At 33.5% G+C, this 25,864-nt stretch overlaps 5 protein-coding genes across 7 annotated transcripts; 2 read left to right on the top strand and 3 right to left on the bottom strand.

The window, feature by feature from the left end:
* Positions 1-360: 360 nt before the first annotated feature.
* LOC132033375 (protein CYPRO4-like) lies at positions 361-3,718 on the bottom strand. The gene is made up of 2 exons (XM_059423333.1): positions 1,951-3,718; positions 361-900 (listed from the first exon to the last, which is right to left on the bottom strand). Exons 1-2 carry the CDS (start codon positions 3,580-3,582, stop codon positions 610-612), a joined length of 1,923 nt encoding a protein of 640 aa, XP_059279316.1. The 5' UTR covers positions 3,583-3,718; the 3' UTR covers positions 361-609.
* A 1,025-nt stretch (positions 3,719-4,743) lies between these two features.
* Positions 4,744-9,669, top strand: LOC132033376 (alpha-amylase-like). The gene is made up of 4 exons (XM_059423334.1): positions 4,744-5,054; positions 6,668-6,800; positions 8,262-9,067; positions 9,391-9,669. The coding sequence occupies exons 1-4, from the start codon at positions 4,932-4,934 to the stop codon at positions 9,640-9,642; spliced, it is 1,314 nt and encodes a 437-aa protein (XP_059279317.1). The 5' UTR covers positions 4,744-4,931; the 3' UTR covers positions 9,643-9,669.
* A 558-nt stretch (positions 9,670-10,227) lies between these two features.
* On the bottom strand, positions 10,228-12,915 carry LOC132033377 (alpha-amylase-like). 2 transcript variants are annotated; one of them, XM_059423336.1, is made up of 4 exons: positions 12,725-12,915; positions 12,158-12,290; positions 10,674-11,431; positions 10,228-10,586 (listed from the first exon to the last, which is right to left on the bottom strand). In XM_059423336.1, the coding sequence occupies exons 3-4, from the start codon at positions 11,424-11,426 to the stop codon at positions 10,332-10,334; spliced, it is 1,008 nt and encodes a 335-aa protein (XP_059279319.1). In that variant the 5' UTR covers positions 11,427-11,431; positions 12,158-12,290; positions 12,725-12,915; the 3' UTR covers positions 10,228-10,331. The 2 variants fall into 2 exon arrangements, with proteins under 2 accessions (XP_059279319.1, XP_059279318.1); XM_059423335.1 differs by lacking the exon at positions 12,725-12,915 and adding an exon at positions 12,392-12,695.
* A 1,589-nt stretch (positions 12,916-14,504) lies between these two features.
* LOC132033378 (sterol carrier protein 2) lies at positions 14,505-15,973 on the bottom strand. Of its 2 annotated transcripts, XM_059423337.1 has the most exons (5): positions 15,833-15,973; positions 15,659-15,794; positions 15,504-15,564; positions 15,299-15,401; positions 14,505-14,872 (listed from the first exon to the last, which is right to left on the bottom strand). In XM_059423337.1, the coding sequence occupies exons 2-5, from the start codon at positions 15,788-15,790 to the stop codon at positions 14,791-14,793; spliced, it is 378 nt and encodes a 125-aa protein (XP_059279320.1). In that variant the 5' UTR covers positions 15,791-15,794; positions 15,833-15,973; the 3' UTR covers positions 14,505-14,790. The 2 variants fall into 2 exon arrangements, with proteins under 2 accessions (XP_059279320.1, XP_059279321.1); XM_059423338.1 differs by lacking the exon at positions 15,833-15,973 and having other exon boundaries at positions 15,659-15,816.
* Positions 15,974-21,530: 5,557 nt separating this feature from the next.
* Positions 21,531-24,951, top strand: LOC132033379 (thioredoxin-like 4, chloroplastic). Its single transcript, XM_059423339.1, has 4 exons — positions 21,531-21,634; positions 23,126-23,762; positions 24,303-24,356; positions 24,510-24,951. The coding sequence occupies exons 2-4, from the start codon at positions 23,292-23,294 to the stop codon at positions 24,630-24,632; spliced, it is 648 nt and encodes a 215-aa protein (XP_059279322.1). The 5' UTR covers positions 21,531-21,634; positions 23,126-23,291; the 3' UTR covers positions 24,633-24,951.
* Positions 24,952-25,864: the final 913 nt, after the last annotated feature.

Genomic DNA, 25,864 nt, shown 5'->3' on the forward strand with positions numbered 1-25,864 from the left:
CGTTATATTTTCTTTCATCATCCTAAAGAGGTTATGAAAATGAATCAGTACTTCGACAGAAACTGCAAAAAATTGGAAGTTGATATTCTATCTTCTCAAATCAAACTGGTGGGCACTGACTGGTCATGAGGCAATAAACAAAGGTTCATAATGCAAATGATATCCAAATGTTGGCTACTTAGCGTTGCAACTAAGATAGGAGTTCAACTGTCTCGCTTCTCAGTCACAGGTTCTATGCAGTCAAATTGTAACAAAGCCGAGGAAAGTGCATAAGGAATGCCTTGCTAAGTGATGTGTTAAACAGCAAAATAGGTTAACAGTTTTATATCTATAGGGATGTGTTCAAGAAAAACAGAAATATAGGAAAATGCAAATCAACTGAAATCATTGAAAATGGATCTAAACCGAGCAGTTATTAGTTATTACAACAACAATAAAGTCGCCAGGAATACCTAGAAGTAAGTTGGAAGACTGTCTTTTAGGTCTTCAGATAAGAGTAATACATTGAACTAGAAATGGGTTGCAGATGTGCAATTTTTCAAGCTAGTTAGTGCGAGAGACACTAATTCTGCTACAGATATATCTAATAAGTCGCATCTATGAACTTTTTCAAATTTGTAAACGCCTGCTAGATATGCTGAATGAGCTAACTTTCATGGGAGTTGCTACCACCAGCGGTGCTTCAGGAGAGTCAGAAACAGCATATTTGTCATGCATGAAGCGACTTTCTACAATTGAGTCGTCTCTTGGAACTATCTTGTAACAGTAGCAACTCTTCAACCCCACCTGATTCTGGTAACACCCATGAGAACCATCCTTCACCTGTTGAAAATTCCATATCACGCTAAACTTCCCAACAGTAGCAACGAGGTGGCGTTCCTGCTTCCCATTCTCAGTGACCTGAAAATTTTCTCAGACTTAAGAAACAAGCGTCGGAGAACTACAGAATTTACAAAACAATTCGCAATTTTTATCAACAAATATTAGCAGTTAAACCTGCAGGATTTACTTCAAACCCAGTCATAGGGTAAGACAAAAGAAGCAATATATATGAGCTGACAAAATACTGAAGGAGCTCCAGCAGCACAGCAAAGGACACCGCATGTGCTTACAGCACTGTAAGTGAGGTCTCCTGCATGGCTGTAAAGTGAGGTCTCCTGCATGGCTGTAAACTTTCATATGATAAAAGGTACTCCTTTTCAATTTTGCTTTTCTTGTTTCAGTAAGCGTGTGAATTGTTTCATTCCAAATTCGGAAGATACGACACGGTTATAGTTTCCAACACATAAGAAGAGCAATGAGTTGGAAGATACAATCTGTTCATCCCTGTTTTAGTCTAACCTGACTAGTCATCAATTTCAGAACATAATAAAAAAAATACTCAGCCGAAAACTGGTGAACCGAATAGTTTATACTCCCACTCACTTCTTGTGATATAGTTTGTCACTTTAAGCATTAAGATTCAGAGCTTGGACCTAGGATACCCTATTATTATGGTAGCGATAAGATAGGTAAATAAGCTGATTTCTGAAATCTGTATACAGAGTTGTTTGATACATTAAGAAAAGAGACTGAAGCTTTAGCAAACTAAGGAAAGTCATACCAAGTCAAATGTAGTGCATCTACAATTGCAATTTACATTAGTGAAGAAAGATACAAATCATCAAAGAAGTCCTCCCTCTAGAGCTACAAACCGTATCACATTCAGTAGTAGTTGACACCTCCTAGAAAATATGGTAGTTATATTACTACTATTTGAGAGAAAATGAAGGCATTGACACTTGATATATATTTCGCAAACATCTCAATGTCAAGTCCTTTGCTTTTAACACACATCATAAGGCATTGACTAAGCAAAAATATTATGTATGAAGAGAAATAGGCATGATAGTCAAAAGTGTATGCTACATGAATAAACATGAAAAGGGCAGAAGAAGAGAGAACTCATACCCATGAAAATTGAGCACCACGGAACTTGTTAGCCCCAGCCATATGTGAATCAAGAGGGTTTAGCTTCAACAATCTTGGAGCTGAAATCTTATTCCCCATGCGACCAGCAAAACCAGTCTTAGTAGCTCCGTTCTTGTCAATAAACAAGGTGCATATCAATACCAAATAAGTATCAGTTGTCCCTAATATCCACTTCCCATCATAGGTAACATCCACATGAGTAATAGGAGAACCAAGCCCTGGAAAAGCAGTTTTAGCCTGTCTCATCGAACTGCTCGAGTACAACCTAATCTTTCCATCAAGTGAACCAACAACGATTGATCCATCACCAGTAGTAGCAAAGCACTGAAAATTAGTCCCCCTCGAAAACTGATGTCCTTGAGTCCAATTCAACACAGGTGTACTTTCATCGACTAAATTCTGAACCATCCCATGTCGATCACGCATATCCCACCTACACAACCTGTTATCATCTAACCCTAAGAAAGTCGAACCTGATGGATCCATCTGAGCTCCTTTGCTATCATTCGTAATATCCCTCATCGAGATATCAGTTCCATCTTTCTCAAACTTCCACTCGGTAACAACCTTCCCAGTCTCAATATCAAACTGATGTAAACCCCGAGAATGCGCCTTCTTATCAGTCACCGGACTCATAAGAAGCATATTAGTCTCAGCTCTTAAAAGTAACGCTTTCCTCGGGGTAGACTGAGCTACACTAGACCTTTCTTTATCAAAATTGACACAAACCCCTTTTCCACTTATCCCATGAGTATAATTCCTCACAACCTGAATCCCCGAATCGCTTATAAGAAAACTATTATCCAATGCACCTAATGCTAAACTCTGTATAGCTCCCCCTTTAGCTGCTTCCTCAAACTCCTCTCTCAAATCATGGTTAAGTCTTAAAGGCGTCTTATTTTCAGGCACGGGGCTATCCCGTGCATCTTCCCACATTGAATCATCCGCATTTTCAGGTTTCGCCCAACCCATAAAATCCTTACCGTAAACCTTAACTCTATTCTCATCATTCGCTTCAAACCCATACGTATTCTCAAACAAACAGTTCTGATACGTATCGATAAACGACTTATACTCTTCCTCACCAAAAAACTTCACAGCCCAAACCCCATTTGCTACAAAATCAACTCTTTTTTGTTCCTTAAACGCTTTCAATTGCAAATTCTCATCAATCTTAGCTTTAACCTTCGACCCAATTTTCAAAACCCACCAACCCGACCCATTCTCCTCATTTTCATCACTTTCATCACCCGACCCGTCACTACCCGATTTGACAAAGGAATAACCCGTAACCTTATCGGATACGACCCATTTTGAATTCGCGGTGTTACCACCAACATGTAGGTAAAGTTTAACGGCATTTTTAACTGTGGGGTTGTTTGCATTTGTGTTATATTTGAGTTTTAGGGCTTTGAGCTTAGCTTCAACATCATCTAAAGAAGATGGGGTTTTGGGGTTTTGTTTATCAATGGAAGACGGTGTCGTTTTGGCATCTGAGTAGTAGTCATCTTCTTCTTCTTTTCGGGTTCGAGAATCCGACCCGTATTCGGATTCAGATTCGGATTCGGAGTCGGATAGATCCAGATCTTCACGGCTGTGATTAGCACCCATTTGAATTTTGAAAGTGTTTGATGGATTGAAAGGAAAAATGAGAAGGTTGGGAATAATGGAGATTGGTGTGGAAAGGGAGAAGTGTTGAGGAGCGCGATTTTGAATTTTGAATTTTTGACGGTTGGGTTTTGGGTTTTATTGAATTATATTATTAGGGTTTGAAATGGTATAGTTGGACTTTGGAATATGACATTTCAAACAAATGAAACCAAAAAGAAAAATAAATTGGCGTTAGATTATACTCCTACTACTCCATTATTATATACTACGTACAACTTTTAAGGAGCCGTTGGCTATAGATTTAGGTTAAAAAAATTTGAAATTAAATTTGGAGATTATTTTAGAGAAGTGTTTGTTTATTTATTATATTGAGTAATTATCTTAATTTTAAACTTGAAATATATAATTTGTTTTAGGATCTGAGGTTTATGGGTATTGAATTTGCAGCTGAACTCATAACTCGTCTTAGTTACTGAGTTCAACAACAACAACAATAACATATCCAATGAAATCGTACAAAGTGGGTCTGGCAAGGGTAAATGTACGGAGACCTTACCCCTATTTTAGAGTGAATAGTTATTGGGTTCGCTATTACATATTTATGCATATTTAATGAGTTTTTCAAATATAAGATTTAAGCAAAAGCTACTACGTACATCCAAACCAGTTGGTATGGTGGAGGCATGATTATCAGAGGGCGTTTATTATTTACAAAAATAAAAAAAGCGACCCCATAAATAATGTGTTATTTTCCACTCCATGTGCTCCGCAAGCTTATCTCAAATTTTTATTCCCCAAAATATGAAAGCATAAAACGTCAGTATATACGGCGTACCGTCAGTAAAGAGAAAAGACCACACTATCTGAAAGTGGATAACTTCTCTTCTGATCCGAAACAATAAATTCCAGGCATAATTTTATGAGATTTTGTTAATATAATTACTCATAAACCAATTAAATAAATTCATCCTGATCGATCAGGCCGTCAGTGTGAAAATTCGTTTTGTCAAGCAATTATAAAGTCAACATTTCTGTCTACTAAAATACATTAAATAGAGTTCCTTGCCCATGTTTGCTTCTCATGATCCTGGAGTCAACACAAAATATGAAGCATAAAACGTCAGTAAAGAGAAAAGACCACACTATCTGAAAGTGGATAACTTCTCTTCTGATCCGAAACAATAATTTCCGGGCATAATTTTATGAGATTTTGTTAATATAATTACACATAAGCCAATTAAATAAATTCATCCTGATCGATCAGGCCATCAGTGTGAAAATTCGTTTTGTAAAGCAATTAAAGTCAACATTTCTGTCTACTGAAATACATTAAATAGAGTTCCTTGCCCATGTTTGCTTCTCATGATCCTGGAGTCAACACAAACACAAACAAAATGAATTCCCTTTTCCATCTTTGTTTAATTCTCTCTTTTATTCTTCCTACGTTTGCATCTCCAACGTTGTTGTTTCAGGTATCACCAATAACCTTTCCTCAAACTTCTCGCAAATATATTTATCTCTACGTTTGTATACTTGCATATTTATATAATAAATTCATCCTGATCGATCAGGCCATCAGTATGAAATATTTCGTTTTAGATAGTGATAATATATAATATATACACACATATATATACTATGTTCAAAACTGAATTAATATAAATTGTAGTTTTGCTCCGTATCTAAAATTTATTATATTGATCTACGAATACAAAATCACAAACAAAATATTTTTTCCATCTTTGTTTAATCTCTTTTTTCTGAGATCAATACGTATTTGCATCTCCAACTATCAATTTTAATTCAATTAATTTAAAGGTGTAAAACACTTATTATTTTTTTATCAAATTTTGATTTGGATAATATATCAAATTATTAAATTAATTTTACATGTATAAAACGAAACAAAGTAGAAATTGATTTTTATATAAACGAAGAAATACTATTTTTTAATTTTTGGTAAATATTCTCGTTTTTAGCTCATTTTACTTGTCATGTTGTCTTTTGTATGGTTTTTTAAGAAAACGTCGATTAGAATTATAATATATATATATATATATATATATATATGATATATATATATATATACATTATCACACACATTTATTAGAGTAAGAATAAAAATGAAAAAGTAATTAAATTCTATCTTATTTTAAAATATAAATATTTTATTATATTTATTTTTAAACATAACAAATAAAAATGACGAATAAAAATTTAAATATTTTTTAATTAGAGCTCATATAAAAAAGAAAAGAAAATTGTATGGTTTGGCTACTTTAACCTTTTGAGAAAAAATAATAGCTATATTTTTTGTTGTACAATAATTTCATTTGCTCCGATTAATGGATTGATAAAGGTGTAAAATATCATTATTATTTTTTTTTATCATGAATATTGTTTGATTTTTTTGGATAATTCTTTTTTCGGGACATTATTAGTTTATCGTTTTTTACGTATATATATATATATACTATGTTCAAAACACGATTAATATAACATTGTAGAAATCTAAAACTTTATTATATTAACGAATAGAAATATTATTTTTTTTTTTAACATTGTTTTTTTACTATGGGGTTTTTTTTTTTTTTTTAATTTTATATTCTTGATTTTGTTAATATGGCATGGTTTTTTATTTTTTATATTCTTGGTGTTGTTAGAACCCTTTTTTTTTTTACATTATTAGTTTATGTTTTTATTCATATATATATATATATATATATATATATATATATATATATATATACATACTATGTTCAAAAAACGATTAATATAACATTGTTAGTTTGTACTCTGTATCTAAAACTTTATTATATTAGTGTTTGCTATGAATACAAAGTCTGCACTTTTTTTTTTAACATTGTTTGTTTTTTTAATATGGGGTTCATTTTTTTTTTATATTACTTGATTTTGTTAATATAGAGTCCACTTTTCTTTTTTTTTCTTTTTTTTATATTGCTTGGTGTTATTTAATATGGGGCCCACCCTTTTTTTTTTTTTAATGACGGACGGCGAAGCATGGGTCTAAACCCATGCTTCTATATAGTTAAAAAGTGTAGTTATTTAAAAAAATGATTTTTAGGGGTTCAATTGGGAATCAAGTAATAAACAAGGTGGATGGTACAAGTCTTTCATCAACTTAATTCCAGATTTGGCTAAAGCTGGAGTTACTCATGTTTGGTTACCACCACCATCTCACTCTGTTTCCCCTCAAGGTAATTTATCTCCTTTTTCAATACAATTAAGTTGTACTCCCTCCTGTTCATTTTAGTTGTCGTGGTTACTATAAATAATTGGTCCAAAATACTTGTCATTTTAGAAAATCAACAATTTTTCCATTTTTATCCTTATTCTAATAAATGTGGAGAGAGATTAAAAAGACCGATTTTAATTGAGATCAGAGAATAAATAAGGGTAAATTAGTCAAATTACCCTTTAAATGAATATTCATTTAAAAGCGTCAAGAAAAGACAAACATGACAAATAAAATGGACCTAGTAAAATTTTATTGAATCTGTGGATAAGAATAGGACTAACTTTGCACTCAAAGGTGTGATTGTGACCTACTGGTGAATGAAGCTGTAATGTTGGTAGAATGTTGCAATTATTCAGCGGATTAGTCGGAGTGCAGCAAGCAAGCTAACCAAAACACCGCTGTTATTAGAAACAAGGACAGAAAAAGATTAGGACTCCCCTTCAATTGTTGGAAATGATACACAAAGGTGGATCTAGGATTTTAAGTAGGTTCTATTGGAAATCTTACGGAAAATACTTGATCACGAACACTTGTCGGGAATTCTTCAAAGCTTGAGCAAGATGTCAATTAAGGCGGTCATAATGATATTTCACCCTAGGTATAAGTGTATTTTCGTATTTTGTGATTCAACAAACTCTTTTAGTACAAAACTAGGAGCCAGAATCTAACAAAGATTTCACAAATGTAGATAACCCAGCAAAAGAAAATAAGAAGAAGAGGAAATTTGTTCTTGTTCGTTTTTTCTATCTCTAATATGACCACACAAGATCATATATATAACGAAAAGAAGAAATGATATCGTTTTGTAATCTGCAATGTTCAAATATTTAAGAGTAAAAAGCCATAAAGGTCATTAGTAATAAAAACCATTCATATGATCAAATTTAAGGAAAGAGACGTTGAGCAACATAATTATTTGACCAAATTGATTGTAGACATTAAAGAGATTAATGAAATGATTCTTATTCTTTTTGAGATATAACATTTTTCATCAGGTTCATAGTATGGTGAACCTCTTAGTCATTTTTTGTGATTATGCATGGTGACTTACAATATATATTTATATATTTTAAACTTCATAGAATAGTTTGAGTTTAGATTGAAACGTAGTTAGATAATTCATTAATATCTAACTCTTCTTCAAATCAAAAGTAATGAGTTCAATCAAATCTGCTCTTGAGCACGTAGAATCTCCTAGCGTCAAAATTATATGAAGTACCAGTTTACTCAAAACTCGGAGATTTGGCGTTTAACTTTGGTGGACTAGTGGATGAAATGCACAAGCTAAAGACTAGAGTTTCAACAAATTGTCCTATAAGTGACATGCATTTTACTTGTTTGAAAAATTGCACACATTAAAACAGATGTAGTTGTTACAAAAAAAGGATTTCTTGAAGGCTAATGCCATCTTTTATGTCAGGATATATGCCAGGAAGGTTGTATGACTTGGATGCATCCAAGTTTGGGAATCAACAAGAACTGAAAACTCTTATTAAGGCTTTACATGACCATGGGATCAAATCTGTTGCTGATATAGTGATAAACCACAGATGCGCCGATAAGAAAGATAGCAGGGGAATATACTGCATCTTTGAAGGAGGAACGCCTGATGACCGTCTTGATTGGGGCCCGCATATGATTTGCAAGGATGACACAAAATATTCTGATGGCACGGGAAATCCAGACACGGGTTTGGACTTTGAACCTGCTCCTGATATCGATCATCTTAATACCAGAGTGCAAAAGGAGTTATCAGACTGGATGAATTGGTTGAAATCTGAAATTGGATTTGATGGTTGGCGTTTCGATTTTGTCAGAGGATACGCACCTAGCATCACCAAGATTTATATGCAAAACACTTCACCGGATTTCGCGGTTGGTGAATTCTGGAACTCTCTTGCTTATGGCCAGGACGGAAAACCAAAATATAACCAGGACAATCATAGGAATGAGCTAGTTGGTTGGGTTCAAAACGGGGGTGGGGCTGTAACAGCCTTTGATTTCACAACTAAGGGAATTCTACAGGCTGCTGTTCAAGGAGAGCTATGGAGATTGAAAGATTCTGATGGAAAACCTCCAGGGATGATAGGTGTCTTGCCTCAGAATTCTGTGACTTTTATCGATAATCATGATACTGGTTCGACACAAAAGATGTGGCCATTCCCTTCAGAAAAAGTTATGCAAGGATATGCATATATTCTCACTCATCCAGGGATTCCTTCAGTGGTAACTTCGTCCTTCCTCACTAAAATCTTACTATACATTTCTTATAGAGTTTATTTTAGGAGAAATTTATATTCTTTTGTTCTAAGTAGCTTAGAACTCTGCCTGTGTGAGCTTACTCACATTGCCGGTCCCAAGACCTAATAAAGGAGGAGGGTTGCGATAGGCTAATAGCCAGCGTAAAGTTAGTCAATTTATGATGTATTCTCATAATACAGAATATGATTCTTATAGCCAGTCCTAACTTGTTTGACATTGAAGCAAGTTATTTTTGTTGCTATTTCTGAGTAGTTGATGAGTTAAAAGTACTTTTTTTGTCGTTGCAGTTTTATGACCATTTCTTTGACTGGGGCTTGAAAGATGGAATCTCATCATTGATTTCTATTAGGAAGAGGAATGGGATTTCTGCGACAAGTAATGTGCAGATAATGGCTTCTGATTCTGATCTTTATGTAGCAATTATTGATCAGAAAATTATTGTCAAGATTGGGCCAAAACTTGATCTTGGAAATCTTATCCCACGTAATTATCGGGTAGCAACTTCTGGAAAAGACTATGCTGTATGGGAGAAAAAATAATAAACATATTGCAGTTGCTCTTAGAAACTTTCACCACTAATTCATTGTTTCATTCAAGAAGTAAATACAAGTTGACTATGGACAAAATGGTTCTCAGTGCTAATGTCATATCCCATTTGATGAATGTGAAAGTGTAATTTACATAGGAAAAAGAATAAAAAGGGCAGTCCGGTACACAAAGCATCATGCATTTACATCGGGAACAAATAATAGAGGCAAATAAGACAGGATATTATTTGCAATTCAATGGACATGACCTGCTCAATTCGCAATTACGGTTCATTCCAGCCAATATCAGGACTCTTTATCTAGTATAACATACCATGAAGAAAGAGAAAAGTAGAGAACTTTTAGACAGTAATAATATTCATTATTTAGTGTTTACATCAAATCATTCTAATTTACCACGATTAAGTAATAAATTAATTTGAAAATGTATATTGATTAACTACACGCATCAAGTCTGTATAATAGTTAAAAAATAATGTTGTATATATCGAACTTGTTAATTTGTTCGACTTTCCTCCACAAAGATTATTCTACAACTCTCTGAGTAACTTCAAGTAAAAGAGTTGGAAGGAAACATAAGCAATCATCACTGATCTCAAAGGAAATTGTGCCTTACATTGAATTCTATGAATACATTAGCTCCAATCAATTGTACATTGTAACTAAAAATTTCAAAGTTATTATGCCTTCTTCTCCCATACAGAATAGTCTTGTCCAGTAGTTGCCACCTGATAATTAGGTGGGATAAGACTTCCAAGATCAGTTTTTGGGCCAAGCTTGACAACAACCTTCTCGTCAATCATTGCTACATAAAGATCAGAATCAGCAGCCAAAATCTGCAAACTACTTGTTTCAGAAATCCCATTCCTCTTCCTAATAGAGGACAACGTCGAAATTCCGTCTTTCAGTCCCCAATCAAAGAAATGGTCATAAAACTGCAAGAACAACAATATATAAGTTTGTTGTAAAATGAACTTAGCACAGTAAGAATTTGATGAGAATCGAATGAAAAAATTACGTACCACTGAGGGAATCCCTGGATGAGTAAGAATATACGCGTATCCTTGCATAACTTTGTCTTGAGGGAATGGCCACATATGTTGTGTGGAACCAGTATCGTGATTATCGATAAAAGTGACAGCATTTTGAGGCAAAATACCAATCAAACCAGGAGGTTTTCCACTTTCATCTTTCAATTTCTGCAAATTCCCTTGAACAGCATCTTGTAGAATGCCCTTAGTTGGGAAATCAAAAGCTGTTGAACCACCGGCATTTTGAACCCAATTAGCTACCGCATCTCTATTAGTATCCCAGTATTCACCAACTGCAAAATCGGGGGACGTGTTTTGCATATAAATCTTGGTGATACTAGGGGCATAGCCTTTAACAAAATCGAATCGCCAACCTTCAAATCCAATTTCAGATTTGAGCCAATTCATCCAATCTGATAACTCTTTTTGGACTCTGTCGCTAAGGTGATCGATATCAGGGGCACCTCCAAAGTCCTCACCTGTGTCATCATTTCCAGTGCCATCAGAATATTGTGTGTCGCCCTTGCAAATCTCATGCGGGCCCCAATCAAGACGGTCATCATCCGTTCCACCTTCAAAGATGCAGTATATTCCCCTGCTATCTTGTTTATCAGCACATCTGTGGTTTATTACTATATCAGCAACAGCTTTGATCCCCTGCCCATTTAAAGCCTTAATAAGATCTTTCAGTTGTTGCTCATTCCCATACTTGGACGAATCCAAGTCATATAATCTTCCTGGCATATATCCTGCCATAACAAAATCGCTATAATTAAGCAATTCATTTCAACGACATTTAGCTGGTCATTCGTACGTAGTGCCGGTCCATTAGCAATCAAAATTGAAACATACGTTGATCCTTGAGTTTATTAACATAGGACTTACATAACATTTGTCCTGGAAGTTATTACACTGAATGAATTGTTTGGTTTGAAGTATAAGAAAATTTAGTTTCTGTCAGATTCCCTATTACTTGTACTGTTATACATCATCTAGTTTCCAGCATAAGATCATGCATAACTAATGTAATCTCTGCAAAACTATTTTCTGGAGGCCAAACTTGGTATTGTTGATTCCGTTATAACATAAACATGAATCTATGTATTATTTTATACAAAATAGGATAGGGGATAAGAAATTTGTATTAGCATACGTGCATAAGAGTATCTAAAGACAAAATGCTCTTAATTTGGCAATGCCTATTAGATAGTATTGTTCATCTCGTAAAATTTCTTCACCACATAAGCAATCTTTGTACTTCCAACATAAATAGACTTTAAACAAAACGACCCTGGACAATTTTAAACTTCTTCTTTTGATTTCGCACTATATATTCCACCATTAATCATATGCAGCTCAAGAACACCCTCATTCCTAAGAATCGAACTTAGAGTCCAATTTTTATGAATGGATTGAAACACAAGAAGGGAAACTTTATTGAACTGCAGGGAGGAAACGAAATAAATTAAATTTACCTTGAGGTGAAACAGAATTAGATGGTGGGGGTAACCAAACATGAGTAACTCCAGCTTTAGCCAAATCTGGAACTAAGTTGATGAGAGAGTTGTACCATCCACCTTCCTTATTACTTGATTCCCAATTGAACCCCTAACAAATCATTAAACAAGAAAATAGTTATATGCATGGTGATTAAGTATAATAAATTAGATATACAGATACATGGGGCAAGGTTTAGGAAAGGCATGTACCTGAAACAACAACGTTGGAGCTGCAAATAAAGGAAAAAGAGAGAGAACTAAACAAAGAGGAACAAAGAGATTCATTGTTACTTGTGTTGTGTTGTGTTAATTTTAGGATGAGGAGAAAAGACTGGCAAGAAGCTCTATTTGTAATGTTTTGGCACAGAAATGTTGACTTTTCAAAACTAATTTTCACACTGATGCATTTTAAGTTCTTGCATTCAATAATGAGTATTAACCAAATCCAATCAAACTGTGCATTAAAGTTCCTGCCTTCAATTGAGAATCACTTGCCTATGAGTATTAGCAAAATCGAATCAAGTTATGCATTGGAGTTCTTACCTTCCACGAAATCCAGTCCAAATATGCATTTTAAAGTTCTTGCCTTCAGCGAAACCCAATCAAATTATGCATTAAAGTTCTTGTCTTGGACATGATTTTTTGACGAAAAAAAGGTGTCAAGTTTCAGTCATTTTGTGGTCGTTTTTTCTTGACTCAGATGTTGAGCGGGTAAGACATGGAGTCTAGATAGTATTAGATCATACGCCAATAGAGTTAGATACTTCATCTTACGCAGTATATTTAATTTGTAAATTGAAATTTTAGATTAAGCTTTCACATTATCCATGATTTATAATTAGTGGATATTCGAGTGAATGCACTTAGATAAAATATACATATATAAACAATTTTAAAGTGGATTCTGAATGGATGCACCTTTGTTTGAATTGTTATCCTGTGTTCAAATCAGTAATTTAAAAAAACACGTTTTTATTTAAGAACCCAAAAAAAAAACTTTAAAAATTGTTCTAAAGTAAATTTGGTCCAAAAAAAAAATTATCAATCAGATCATTTGGCCAAATCTGAAGCCAAGCAAAATCAAGAGATGACAGCGCCAGTAGAGACTCTCTTCTTAACTCTTTAATAACTAGAAAAAGTGATTCTATATATAAGCACATAAGAAGTGTTTTTCCTCACCAACGTGGGACAAGTGCCTTTGCAAAAATTAAATTTGTTTCATTTCCCATAATTTTCCAATTCACACTGCACTTATCTTCAAAGCCAACATAAATTATACATATATCCATACACATATGGCGAAGTTTTCACATTTCCTAGTTTTGTTCCAAGTAAGTCTGAATGGACACAATAAGCAAATAATTCAGTGACAATACTTGGACATTATGAGATAAGGACAAGCTAGAAGCCGGGGACTAGCCTGTTCGGGGGAATCCAATCACTTTAGAAAATTTATTTGTTCTGTACAAATTATTATTTCGGAAGGCAGTTACTTAAAAATACTAGAATTATACATAAACTTTAAATCTTTTTTTAAAGAAGTGGTTGTAGCGTGAGAAACGTTATCACCAAACTTGTTAGATTCCTGTAAGCATAGATAAGAACAGAGGAAGTTAGCCTCATTCAATATGAATGTATTACTGGTTTTCCTCATTTGTTTTCATTCAGCTGTCACTAATTGGCTGAACCCTTTTTTCACATCTTCAAACATGGAATAACAAATACCGTATGATGAGCTATAGGTGCAAAGATAACTTAATTAAATGTTATAATTAGATATCAAGAGGTATAGTAGAACTAGGAAGTCCACCTCTAAGCCTGGGACTTGCGGGAGAAATGTTCTTTGCATCAGTGGGTTATTATGTTAGTAGACACTGGTATAAAAGCTGATACATGGTAACCAAGATTCACAACCATGAATCTAAAAGAACACAATGCGTTTTGGTATCTACTCAAAGCAAAAATGGGTTACAACCAGTTTCTTTGCTTGTTAATAGTACATAAATCATCTAGAACTCAACCAGCAAATAGGTTTTACTAGCTTTTAGCTACATTGTCATTCAAACTGTGATTAGCAGAATTAGCTTTAAGCAAATGCATCAAGCAGGCTGATAAATAATTCAAATAGTGCCTACAATCTTTCCAGAATGACATAATACCCATCTTTCGAGACTATGCTAATATGACAGGAATTTGATGATGCAACATAAGGTTGATTCAAATGATCTTACAGTCACAGACAGCAGTACAGCAATAACAAGACTTGCAAAACAACAGAATAATAACGCAATATCAGCTTTGCATAAACTAACAGGAGTAGACATAATCATAAAATAGAATCACCATCTATAATAAAAGGTCGGTATAACATAATAGACATCATTATAAGGCTCAAACTGCCTGACTGCCTAAAATGTGAACATTTAAATTTCAATTCCTTGAAGAAAAGCCCAGAGCAACCGTTACATCATAAAGTGACACTGAATAATACCCTAGAACAGACAGATAAATCCAAATCCTCCATAATTTCTAATCATATAAGCTGATTTTTGGTGATTCGAGATAAGAAAAATCTAGAAGCACTACTGACATTTTTTCAGTAGATTTGTTCACAGCTTAGAAGGCTTTGGGAAAATGTCAGGTGTGAACTTCTGTGCTGCACTTATGCTCCCCTTAATTTTCATCGCACCCCTGCATTCACAAATGGAAAATTATCAAAAAGACAAACTTTGTAGTAATATAAAAAGAGTTAAGGATCAAAAGCACACCTGATAGATCGCTTTTGTACGAGTTTCATACCCCAGCTATCAGTTCTCCCTTTTCTTACCTGAACTAAAAACACACCTCAACTATGAATAGTGTTCCCTTTTCCTACCTGCATTGTCACCACCGTTCAGGTAGGAAAAGGGAACAATTGATAGTTGAATTGTGTTTTAATACATAGATGGTGATAGTTCAGGTAGTAAAAGAGGTAGGAAAAGAGAACATGTGATATTTGGGGTATGAAACCAGAGAAAAAGTGATAGTTCAGTGCATTTTTGACCATTATCTCAATATAAAAAGCACAAAACTTGACATAGTGAAAGAGAAGAGTAATAGTAATAGTAATAGTAGTACCTCATAAAAGCAATTTGGGGGTTCATTTTGCCAGTAGCAATTTTCACAAAATCATCATCTTTAAATGAAAATGTTGCATCAGGCTTCCCTCCCTCGTATGGCCCTAAATTCCCAAATACCCAATTCAATTAGCGATCCATACAATTCAAATACCCGACCCGAACAAGCATGAAAAAAAAAATCAAGAAAAGAAAGAAGATCAAACCTTCTTTTGTTTCTCCTTTCTTTAGATCAACAACATACACCTTTTCATTGAATCCAATTTTCTGCCAATTGAGAAATTAAAAAAAAAAAAACAAATTAATAATTAAAAAAAAAAACTACATATATACATGAATATAAAAATAGAAAAATTTGGACCTTAGGGGCTATGTTAATTTGGTAAACAAGACCAATCTTCTTAATAAGTTCCTTTCCAGCATCAGTAGAAAGATGAAGTTTCATTTGATCAAATATAGCATCAGATTTAAGCTGAGTGGAATTATCCGCCATGGCTAATACTTGCAAAAAAATAAGCTCAACGGTGAAAACAAGAATACACAATGAATAAATTTATGTGCTAGAGAAAGAGTAATATATAGAGTGAAGTATTAATGGGCATTAAAATGGCAGTTGAAAATTTAGAATTTGGTGAAAAAGATAAAAAAAAAAGATTGAAGTTTTGGTTACCAACGAAGAAGACGACTAATAACTGCAAGTAATAGAGGTGGCAAGGGGCGTATGATTAGTGGATCGACACGCAATTCAATGTGCAAGATTAGGATGACGTACTAGCAAAGAATTAGGGGGTTTGCGCTTACGCGCTTGCAGATTGAATGTTTGTTTACTCGCTGTTTAATGAAACCACGTGTGATAGGTACCGTGATTTATTTTAGGGAAGTAGGTACTTGCGAGTGTGGAAATTGATAATGGGCGATTCCAAATTGTTGTGTTGAAGAAGACAAATCGATAATTTTTCAAAAAATAGGGAAATAAATTATACGGCCTGATTGAAAAAAAAAAAGGAAAATACTACTCCCTCAATCCGAATTTATATGACACAATTTTCATTTTAATTAATCTAAAAAAAATGACATATTTTCTTATTTAGTGATTTATTTTATAATTTGCGAGTGTGGAAATTGATAATTTTCCAAATTTTTGTGTTGAAGAAAACAAATCGTAATGAGAAAAAAAAAGATAAATCAAAAAGGAAAATAATTTATAATACATGAATATCTTTTTTCGGTTTCAAGAATCATGATATGTTTTATTTTTATTTGTCCAATATTTTAAAAATAAATTTTTATTTTTATTTATCATTTTTAGTATATCAAGAGAAGATAATTTATTTTTTTTCTATTTTATTCATAGTAGTAATTACTCACTTCAAATAATCTTTCAAACCCAATAAAAATATGGTCAGTGCCTTAATTGGTAAATTATGTCTTATTCCAACGAAAAGTCCTAAACAAGTAAAATTGAAGCAGAGGGAGTATTTTCTTATTTGATAATAATTTCATTTTAAACTTTATTCTTTTACTCTTAACGAGATGATCTATAATTACACAAATATCTTTGGCTTGTTTTATACCATAAAATTTAAAAGTCTTCATTTATTTCTTAAATTCAGTATTCAATCAAACTACATCACATAAATTGGACGGAGGGAGTAATTAATTGTTGGTCATTGCCTTTACTCATCGTCTCATCTAACGAAACTAAACAAAAGAGAAGCTTCTCATTCGCTACAATTGTAAGGGACAACTACGTATATATACATCTTAAGGAGAAATATTTACGAAACGTGACTATAGTTTTATATTTACAAAACATAACATTAAAAATCCTATACAAACATGCTTTTTTTAAAAATAAAAAAAATTAATTATTTAAAAAAAAAAAAATCGCTCAAAAATTTATGTATGAAATGTGTATATCTTGCTCAAGGCTTAAAAAGTTCACTCTGAAAACAGTATAAAAAATGTATGAAATGTGTATATCTCGTTCAAGGCTTAAAAAATTCGCTCAAAATTGTGTGTATGAAAAGAGTATGAAATTTATATCTCGCTCAAGTCTTAAAATTTCGCTCACATTTTCGTGTATAAAATTCACGTTAGATTTCTATGAAATTAATACAACTATAACAACATTGTATACAACTTTGATACAACATTCAAGACTTAAAATAAGGGTAAAAATCATTTTCATCCCCCAGGTTTGACTTAAAAATCAAAGGAAAAGTTTGAACAATTGAATTCGACTTGTATTGATCGATAATTGACCGGTCATAAAAAGGCCTAAAATGTAATTTACTAATATTTCAATTTAATAAATGCCCTTAATTAATCATATACATTTTTTTTTTCATAATTATCATTTCTTCAAATTGGATTTGGTAAAAATGGATTATTTTATAACCAAACACTGATTTGAAAAAATTTGGAAAAAATATTCCGAAAAAAAAATATTATTCATGACCAAAGGCTACAAATAACATTAGTCAACGTGAGCTCTTTTTTTTTATTTTTTTATTTTTTTTAAACATGAGTAATCAATGTGAGCTCATGAACTATAAATGATAATTATGAAAAGAATGTATATGATTAATTAAGGGCATTTATTAAATTCGACTATTAGTAAATTACATTTTAGCCCTTTAATGACCGGTCAACTATCGATTAACTTACTGGTCAATGGCCGGAAGTTGAGATGGGGATGAAAATGTCAATTGTTCAAACGTGGGGGATGTGTTTGATTTTTAAGCTAAACTTAGGGGATGAAAATGATTTTCACCCCTTAAAATAATCACTCAAATTTTTGTGTATGAAATGTGTATATCTTGCTCAAGGCTTAAAAAGTTCGCTCAAATTTTATGTATAAAGAACGTATGAAATGTGTATATCTCAATCAAGACTTAAACATTACGCTCAAAATTTTGTGTATGACAATGATATGAAATATGTATATCTCGCGGAAGACTTAGAATTTCATTCACTTTTTTCGTATATAAAATTCATATTAGGTTTTTGGAAAATTAATACAACTACAACAACATTGTAACAACTTTCATACAATATTCAAGGCTTAAAGTTTTCGCTCACAATTTTGTATATGAAAATTTTGTTAAAAATTTCGCTCAAACATACACATTTCATACAGCTTTCATACACAAAAATTTGAGGTAATTTTTTAAGCTTTTGAGCAAAAAAAAATTTTAATTTTTTTTTAAATATAAAAATTATTTTTTTTAAAAAAATAAAAAAACGAAAAATATATGAAAATCCGTCATGTTTCATGTTTCGTAATATATCGTTATGTTTTGTAAATAAGAAAAAACTATCTATATATTTTATAATAAAGAGTATTAAGTAGGTATCCTATGTAATTTTTCCCAATTGTAATTGCACTAGACCAGATTGAGGCTAGAGGATTGGGTCCGATATTCTCTTTCTATTTGGGCATTACTATTTTATTTTGAGCCCAATTTGTGTCCAACCCAGCTAGTACCTTATTTTCATTTGAGATGCAACATCCTATGGGATCATTTGCACTTTTGTTCCTATTTTGTGCCAGTTTTTAATTTTTGGCCTTCAAATGGCTGGTCTTTAATTTTTGTCCTTCAAAATCGAACTTATGCCTATAGGTGCTAAATATATAATAAATTAAAATTAAGGAACTTATACCCCTATAGACATAAGTTCAATTTTGAAGAGCAAACATTAAAGACCGTCCATTTGTAGGGAAAAAAATTAAAGACCAGTCCATTTGAAGGTCAAAATGTGCAATTACTTCCATCCTATGTTAAGTGTGGAGAGATGGATCTAAAATGCTACTATAAGCTATAACTTTTTTGTGGTAGTGGATACGAACTAAAGTATATGTACACATTTTTAAAGCTGCTTAACTACATGACCTTACTCTCTTGGCCTGCAACCATACTACATCTCCCTGCTTGAATGCACTTCTTCTTGTTTAGTCGATGTGTTCAGAGATTATCGTGAAAAATAGAAAATTGATCACCGGTGATACCGACTGAAGTCTCCTACATAATAAGTGTGACTTTAGTTCTTACTATTCTCTCTCTCTTTCCCCTTCCTAAGTGTCACAATCCAGATCCAACTGTCAAGGTATGCTCGGCCCGCCCCTCCGGGCTACTTCATGGTATTGGGCCTCACGATTTTGTTCCCTTGCGCTTTAATCCAAAATGAGCCTAAACAATTGACTTCAGCTCTCTTTCTTATGTGACGTCTAACTTTTTTCTCCCGTTTCGATGTGAGAATTGAGATTTGCCCAAGACAAGTTTCACATTAATTTTTTTTTTTTTCGAGTTCAATTGTCGGCAGACTGTAAGCTGTTACATTAAGAATTGGAACTTACAATTCCTGATAGAGCTCTACCAATTAGTATTACTTAGAGTTAAAACTTGTATTTACTATTTTTTTTTTCTTTTGATTTTTTATGGTAACAGCAGATCGGAATTGAGTAAGATCAGTTAAAGTGAATATTTCGGGCTTACTCAGATGCATATAAGCTAGGCTCGTGGGCCAAAACCAAAACTTAGTTCAGTGAACTTGGGTGATGAATAGAGTAGAAATTGCATGAGTAACACGGGCCTATCTAGATTCCACTTTCTAATATCAAGGCGAATTGTCCTTCTTTTGGGGTGGTCTTTAAATTTTGCTTCATATTTCAAATCTTTAAATTTTTTTCCCGGTTAAAATTCATGGGTTTGTTCATACGTCAAAAATTTTTAAAAAAATTCGCAAGGCGAGTTTAAATTTTGCTATGCCCCCACCGGATACACTCGTGAAGGAATTACCAAAGTTATGCGGACCCGACATACTTATGCCTTAAACTTGGCATAAGTATGCGGGGTCGGTCCCTTCACAAGTTTATGTCGTCGTATAAAAGTTTGCCCTTAAAAGTATGCCTTATAAGGCAATATGGACCGGCAAGATACTTATGCTAAGTACGCCCATAAGGCATGAGTATGCCGGTCCGCATAAATTTGTAATTCTTAACAAGAGTATGCCGGCATACACGCGACCCGCATCGCCCCCGCAATTTTTTTTAAATTTATGCTTGAGCGTGGGTTCGAACTCGAACCTGTGATTTCGCGTGAACGCTTAGTTGCAATGCAAAGGGCAAAAATTAAAGACCAAGATATGAGGGGCATAATTTAAAGACCACAAATATGAACTTTTTAAAGACCTTTGGAAAAAGCGGCAATCCGCGCAAAAAAATGAATCTCAAGGAGCGTAATTGCACTTGTCGCACTTAGGAGCCTGTTTGGATAGGCTTAAAAAAAGTAGCTTATCTGTACGTTTTAGATAAGCTAAAGCCAAAGCTCAATTATTTTTTTGAGGCTTATTTTAAGCGCGAAAAATGGGCCACAAACGCTGGTAAACAAGCCAATCCAAACGAGCTCTAGATCGTTACATACATGATATAAGTTGGATATCCTAGCACTTTTGGTATTAATTTTGTACCATGTTTGAGATAAATTTATACCTTCTATTAAGCAGTATAAAATGCCTTAATCAGGATAGGGTATCCCATCTTATCTCATTAACCTTGGAATTATTTTATTCCATCTCCCAGATGGGATAAATTAGCCTCGAGATTATAATCCTGAGATTATATCCCGAAATAATTTAGTCCGCATACCAATGACCCCTTAAAGCACAAGTAAAAGAAAGATTTCAAAGAAAAAAGAGAAAGGAAAAGAAAAATAAAATAGAAAGAAAATGAGTAGGATGAGAGAATTGAAAAGAGTCAAAATTGCCCCTCAGCTATAGAAATAGAACAGGGCTGCCCTTTTTCGTATGAATTTTCTGATTTTTGTTTTTTAAAGATTTTGTTAGCTGAAAGGGCAAAAGTGACACCTTTTGATAACGGTAAGGGCGAAAAATCGGCCAACTATTAACGGAGGGTAAAGTGCCGATGTAAAGTATAGAGACAATTTTGTCTCTTTTTCGTTTTAATAATATAATGAATTTAATGTTAAGAATCTCAAAGGTTTAATTCATTAATTTTAAGTTATGAATCCGCTTCTGTACATATATAAAATAAATAAAATATAAAATTCAAGTATGAAAAGTTCACATAATTTAGCACCTATCACATGGATATGCAATTTTCCTAGTCCTTACGGTAACAGTATTTGACTTTACGCTAGGTGTGTAAATGGCCAAATTGATTGGTCTAAAACCGTAAAGGGCCCAAAAAAACGCAACATCGAGGAGGACAGGCAACATGTGAAGTGATAAAATGATAACGTGTCCTTTTTCTCATCCATATAAAAATTGCTTCTTTATTCCAGAGTTTGCAGACTCGCGCCATTGCTGCAAACTGGTAACTATAGATCTCTTCTGAAACCTTACTATCTGAACTTCACTTCCCTATAAGCCCTTTTGTTTATTTTTCATATTGGTTCAATTTTATTCTGCTTTTCTGTTTCCCAATTTAACTCTGTTGCCTTTTCTTTATTTTGTTGATCTAATTTAGTAACTCTTCTTTGGGTGTTCCTTATGTCATTGTTTCAAGACTTATATCTAATTAAGGGTCCATTATCTAATATTTGAATGTGGACATTTGTTTTCTCTCTCTTTATCTCTACTTGAACTTGTTATGTGCTAATTTTCCCTCATTGATTAAAGGTTAATACACAGACAGCCCCTCAAATTTTCCAGCAAATTCCATTTAGACACTCGAACTACGGCTTGTTTCAATTGAGCACCTAAACACATGATCAAGTATTCCTATTAGACACTTTCGATTCAAATTTTGAATCTTTTGTGTGCGCGTGTTCTCAATTGCCCATTATCTAGATAAGTTAACCATTTAAAATATCTTACGACATTTACTTATACGAATTAGTTTCAATAAGTCGTAAAACCTCAAGCATGTTCCAATTGAGTATGATGTGTATAATTAAAGAAAATGATATATTTTAAGTGGTTGACTTATCTAAGTAATGTGCAATTGAGAACACACAAAATATGAGCCGAAAGTGTCTAATAGGAACATATTATGCTCAATTGGAACAAGTTGTAGATCGAGTGTCTAAATGAAATTTGCTAGCAAGTTTGAGGGAATGTCTGTGTATTAAGCCTGATTAGAAAGAGAAACACTAATGAGTTTATAGGCTAAATGGGCTCTCCAACTTTAGATTTTCTTAGTGGAATTTGTTCTTGTTGCCTTTAATAGACATTTTAATAGTGGGTATTAATATTGCAAATGCAAAGGAAGCTAACATTCCAGTTTAAAAGAGGCTTATAGAATGGACCTTCAGGATTGTGATACTTAGGTTAATGCATTAATGGGGATAATCTAGTTCTGCATGTTAGAGATTTATCTACTCTCTGCCAACTGCGCTTGCTAAATTTTGAGTCTATAAGTCACGAAGCCAAGGGACTAGTTTTTGGTTCATAAAATGCTTATCTTGTATAACCAACGCGAACAGACTGAAGAAAGATAGAGCTACACTTAGCGTTATAGGTGCTTGTTGGTAGAACCTTTATAGCATACTGCCTCCTTCAGACCTCAAACTTTGTAATAGCCTTTACTTTTCACTGGAGCAAGAATTTTCAATTCTGCTTTTGCGTAAGCGGCATATTCAATCTGCATATAGAGAGATTATATATCAAAGTGCAGGTTCATGCTGAGATGGATACAATTAAGTGCTGCATTCTCTAGTTTTGTTGTTGTAGATATAGCTTCTGCTTGATTGTTTATGTCCTACCTAGATTTCAAATTTATGAAATATATGTGGCTGCCTCTATTCTAAACAGGAATAATTCTTTTTCTTTTTCAATTCCTTAAAGTTTGGCCTTTTGATTTCAGCGGGCTCTGCAGTATAATCTCAATTCATGAGAATTTGATCTGAAGAAACACAAGGAATTGCCGCTTTATTATGTGTGGATGTTAAATTTTGCTTGTCAAAAATCTCTAAGAGCTTTCCATCCGGTGGAAATACAGGTTTCAGTCGGTCAGTTCTTAATATAGACTCATGCAAAGACTAAGCGTTCTTGATTGGCAGTGTAACTTGAGTTTTAGAAGCATAAATCTACTACGTGATGAATCAGCCCATACATTGCTTAATTCATTTTCCTGTAGAAGTAACATCGAATCATCTCATTCAAAGGCAAGACTTCGTTCAGAACTTAGACATGCTGATCTGAATATCACACTTCAAAGTCTAATGCGTCAATGCTCAGAAATTCAGAGCACGGTTCATGACAACATTGATGAACTACTTGATGAAGAGGACGAGGTATGTCCTGTTGAATGTGTGAGAGAATTTAAGACTGATGAGGAATTCTCCATGGTACTGGAAAAAGCGAAAAAGACCGGTGCTTTGGTTGTGGTAGACTTCTACCGCACCGCCTGTGGGAGCTGCAAGTACATAGAGCAAGGGTTTGTAAAATTATGCAGGAGAGCTGGTGATGAACAAGCACCAGTTATATTTTTAAAACACAATGTAAGTACTCCCACTGTCTCAATTTATGTGACACTCTTTCTTTTTTAGTCAGTTTTAAAAGAATGACATCTTTCTATATTTAGTAACAATTTAACTTCAAACTTTCCATTTTAGCCTTAATGAGATGATTTGTAGCCACACAAGTATCCATGTCTTATTTTAGACCACAAGTTTCAAAAGCCATCATTTCTTTCTCAAATTCCGTGCCCAGTCAAACACCTTCACATAAATTGGAACGAAGGGAATACTACATTAGACATAATTAAAAAAGGAAAAGGCTTGGTGACTTCACCTTATCTCTTCCACCTAAATATCAAATATCGCGAGGATTTTTTGCAAGCAAATGGTTATCTAAATTTGTACTTGGTGGTTTTGGATGCATTTAAGCTGATATTAGCCTATTCATTGCATTTTTTTTGGTTGAAGCAGGGAGCGTTTCTGTTCTAGTCTAGATTTGGTAGGAGTAAAAGCATATCCTCTTAACTTTTTCCTACTTGATGAAGCAGAAGATAGTGTGAATAATGATTCCCATCTCTACAGGTGATCGATGAATATGATGAACAATCTGAGGTTGCTGAACGACTGCGAATCAAGGTGCATTTTTTTGATGGCTTAGAAATAATTTAGAGGTCTTTGATGCAACTAGAATTGTTACTTCTCAAATCTGGTTGATGTCCTTATTATTTTTATGTAGAATTGGTTATGCTACAAAAAATTGATATTTCAAATTTAATTGACTTGGTGCAGACAGTACCCCTTTTTCACTTTTATAAAAATGGAGTCCTATTGGAAGCTTTTCCAACTAGAGACAAAGAAAGGATACTTGCAGCTATTTCTAAATACACTGCTCCTGCTCCGGCGGATGCTTGAACTGGTCTGGTTTTCACTTGCTTCTGCGTAATGTTAGTGCTTCTGTATAATCATTCTTGGTGCTCAGCACACATTGAAACAATTTCCTTTTTCCTTAAACTTACCCATCTGTATTATAATACCTTTGTATTTGTTGTTCTACTTATAATAAGAATTTATACTGCATATTCTTGTATATTGACCCTACTTCTAAGGTAGGGGTAAGGTCTGCGTACACCCTATCCTTCCCAGACTCCACTTGTGGGAAGATTACACTGGGTATGTTGTTTTGTTGTTGTTGTACTCTTGTATATTGAAATTATTGATAGTCCTTAAACTATACTAGTATCTACTAGTAAACTTGTCCGCGCTTTGATCCCTAAAATCTTATTCAATTATGAACTGTTATTTATACGATATTCAAAACTACAATTTTTTTTAAAGATCCTTTTAAATTTTCAAATCTGAACAAACAAAGATTCCTTATTAAAACCATTTAGTATCACCTATATTTTCATGTTGCAGTAGTAATTTTTTTTATTGTTTCATTTTCTATAGCACTACTAACATTTTATATCAATAGAAAGGTTGTATGAACGTTTGTTAGCAACTTATCTAATAGTTTTATGTTAAAGTAGCAGGCGTTATTTTATTGTTTAATTTTCTATTGTAGTGCATTTTGTATTTTTAGTAACGTAGTATAAGCTTTTGCTTCGAGATTTATTTTTCATAAATCATCAATTCATTAGTATCGGGACTTTTTTCTCCTATTTAAGGTCCTAAGATAATCAAGTTATTCATACATTTAGCTTAAGGAATTATTTCTACCGAAAAATGATAACTTTTACCATATATAAACATTAAATGGAAAAAACATAATATTTATTATTGATAAAAAAAGAAAAAAAAAAGAAAAAAAGAAGAAGAGAGGAGCAGATCGATGCACAAAGCATCTCTTATGAGCCGGGTCTGGGAAGGGCCAGACCCTAAAGGGTGTGATGTAGACAACCCGCGTACTATCCTAATGCAAGTAGTACTGGTTGCTTTCAGGGCTTGGACCCATGACCTTTAAGTCACTCGAAGATAACTTTATCGTTATTGTTGATAAGTCAAAGCCATAAATTTATAGGAAAAAGGAGAAATTAAGAAGTAAAAGAGAAAAAGAAAAATTAGAGGCAAATAGAAACAAATTATATCATGCAGTTATAGTCTCGAATCTCTCACCGAGAGCACTGACCAAAAATAAAAAAACA

Source organism: Lycium ferocissimum, chromosome 10 (assembly GCF_029784015.1).
Source record: "Lycium ferocissimum isolate CSIRO_LF1 chromosome 10, AGI_CSIRO_Lferr_CH_V1, whole genome shotgun sequence".
Lineage (NCBI taxonomy): Eukaryota > Viridiplantae > Streptophyta > Magnoliopsida > Solanales > Solanaceae > Lycium > Lycium ferocissimum.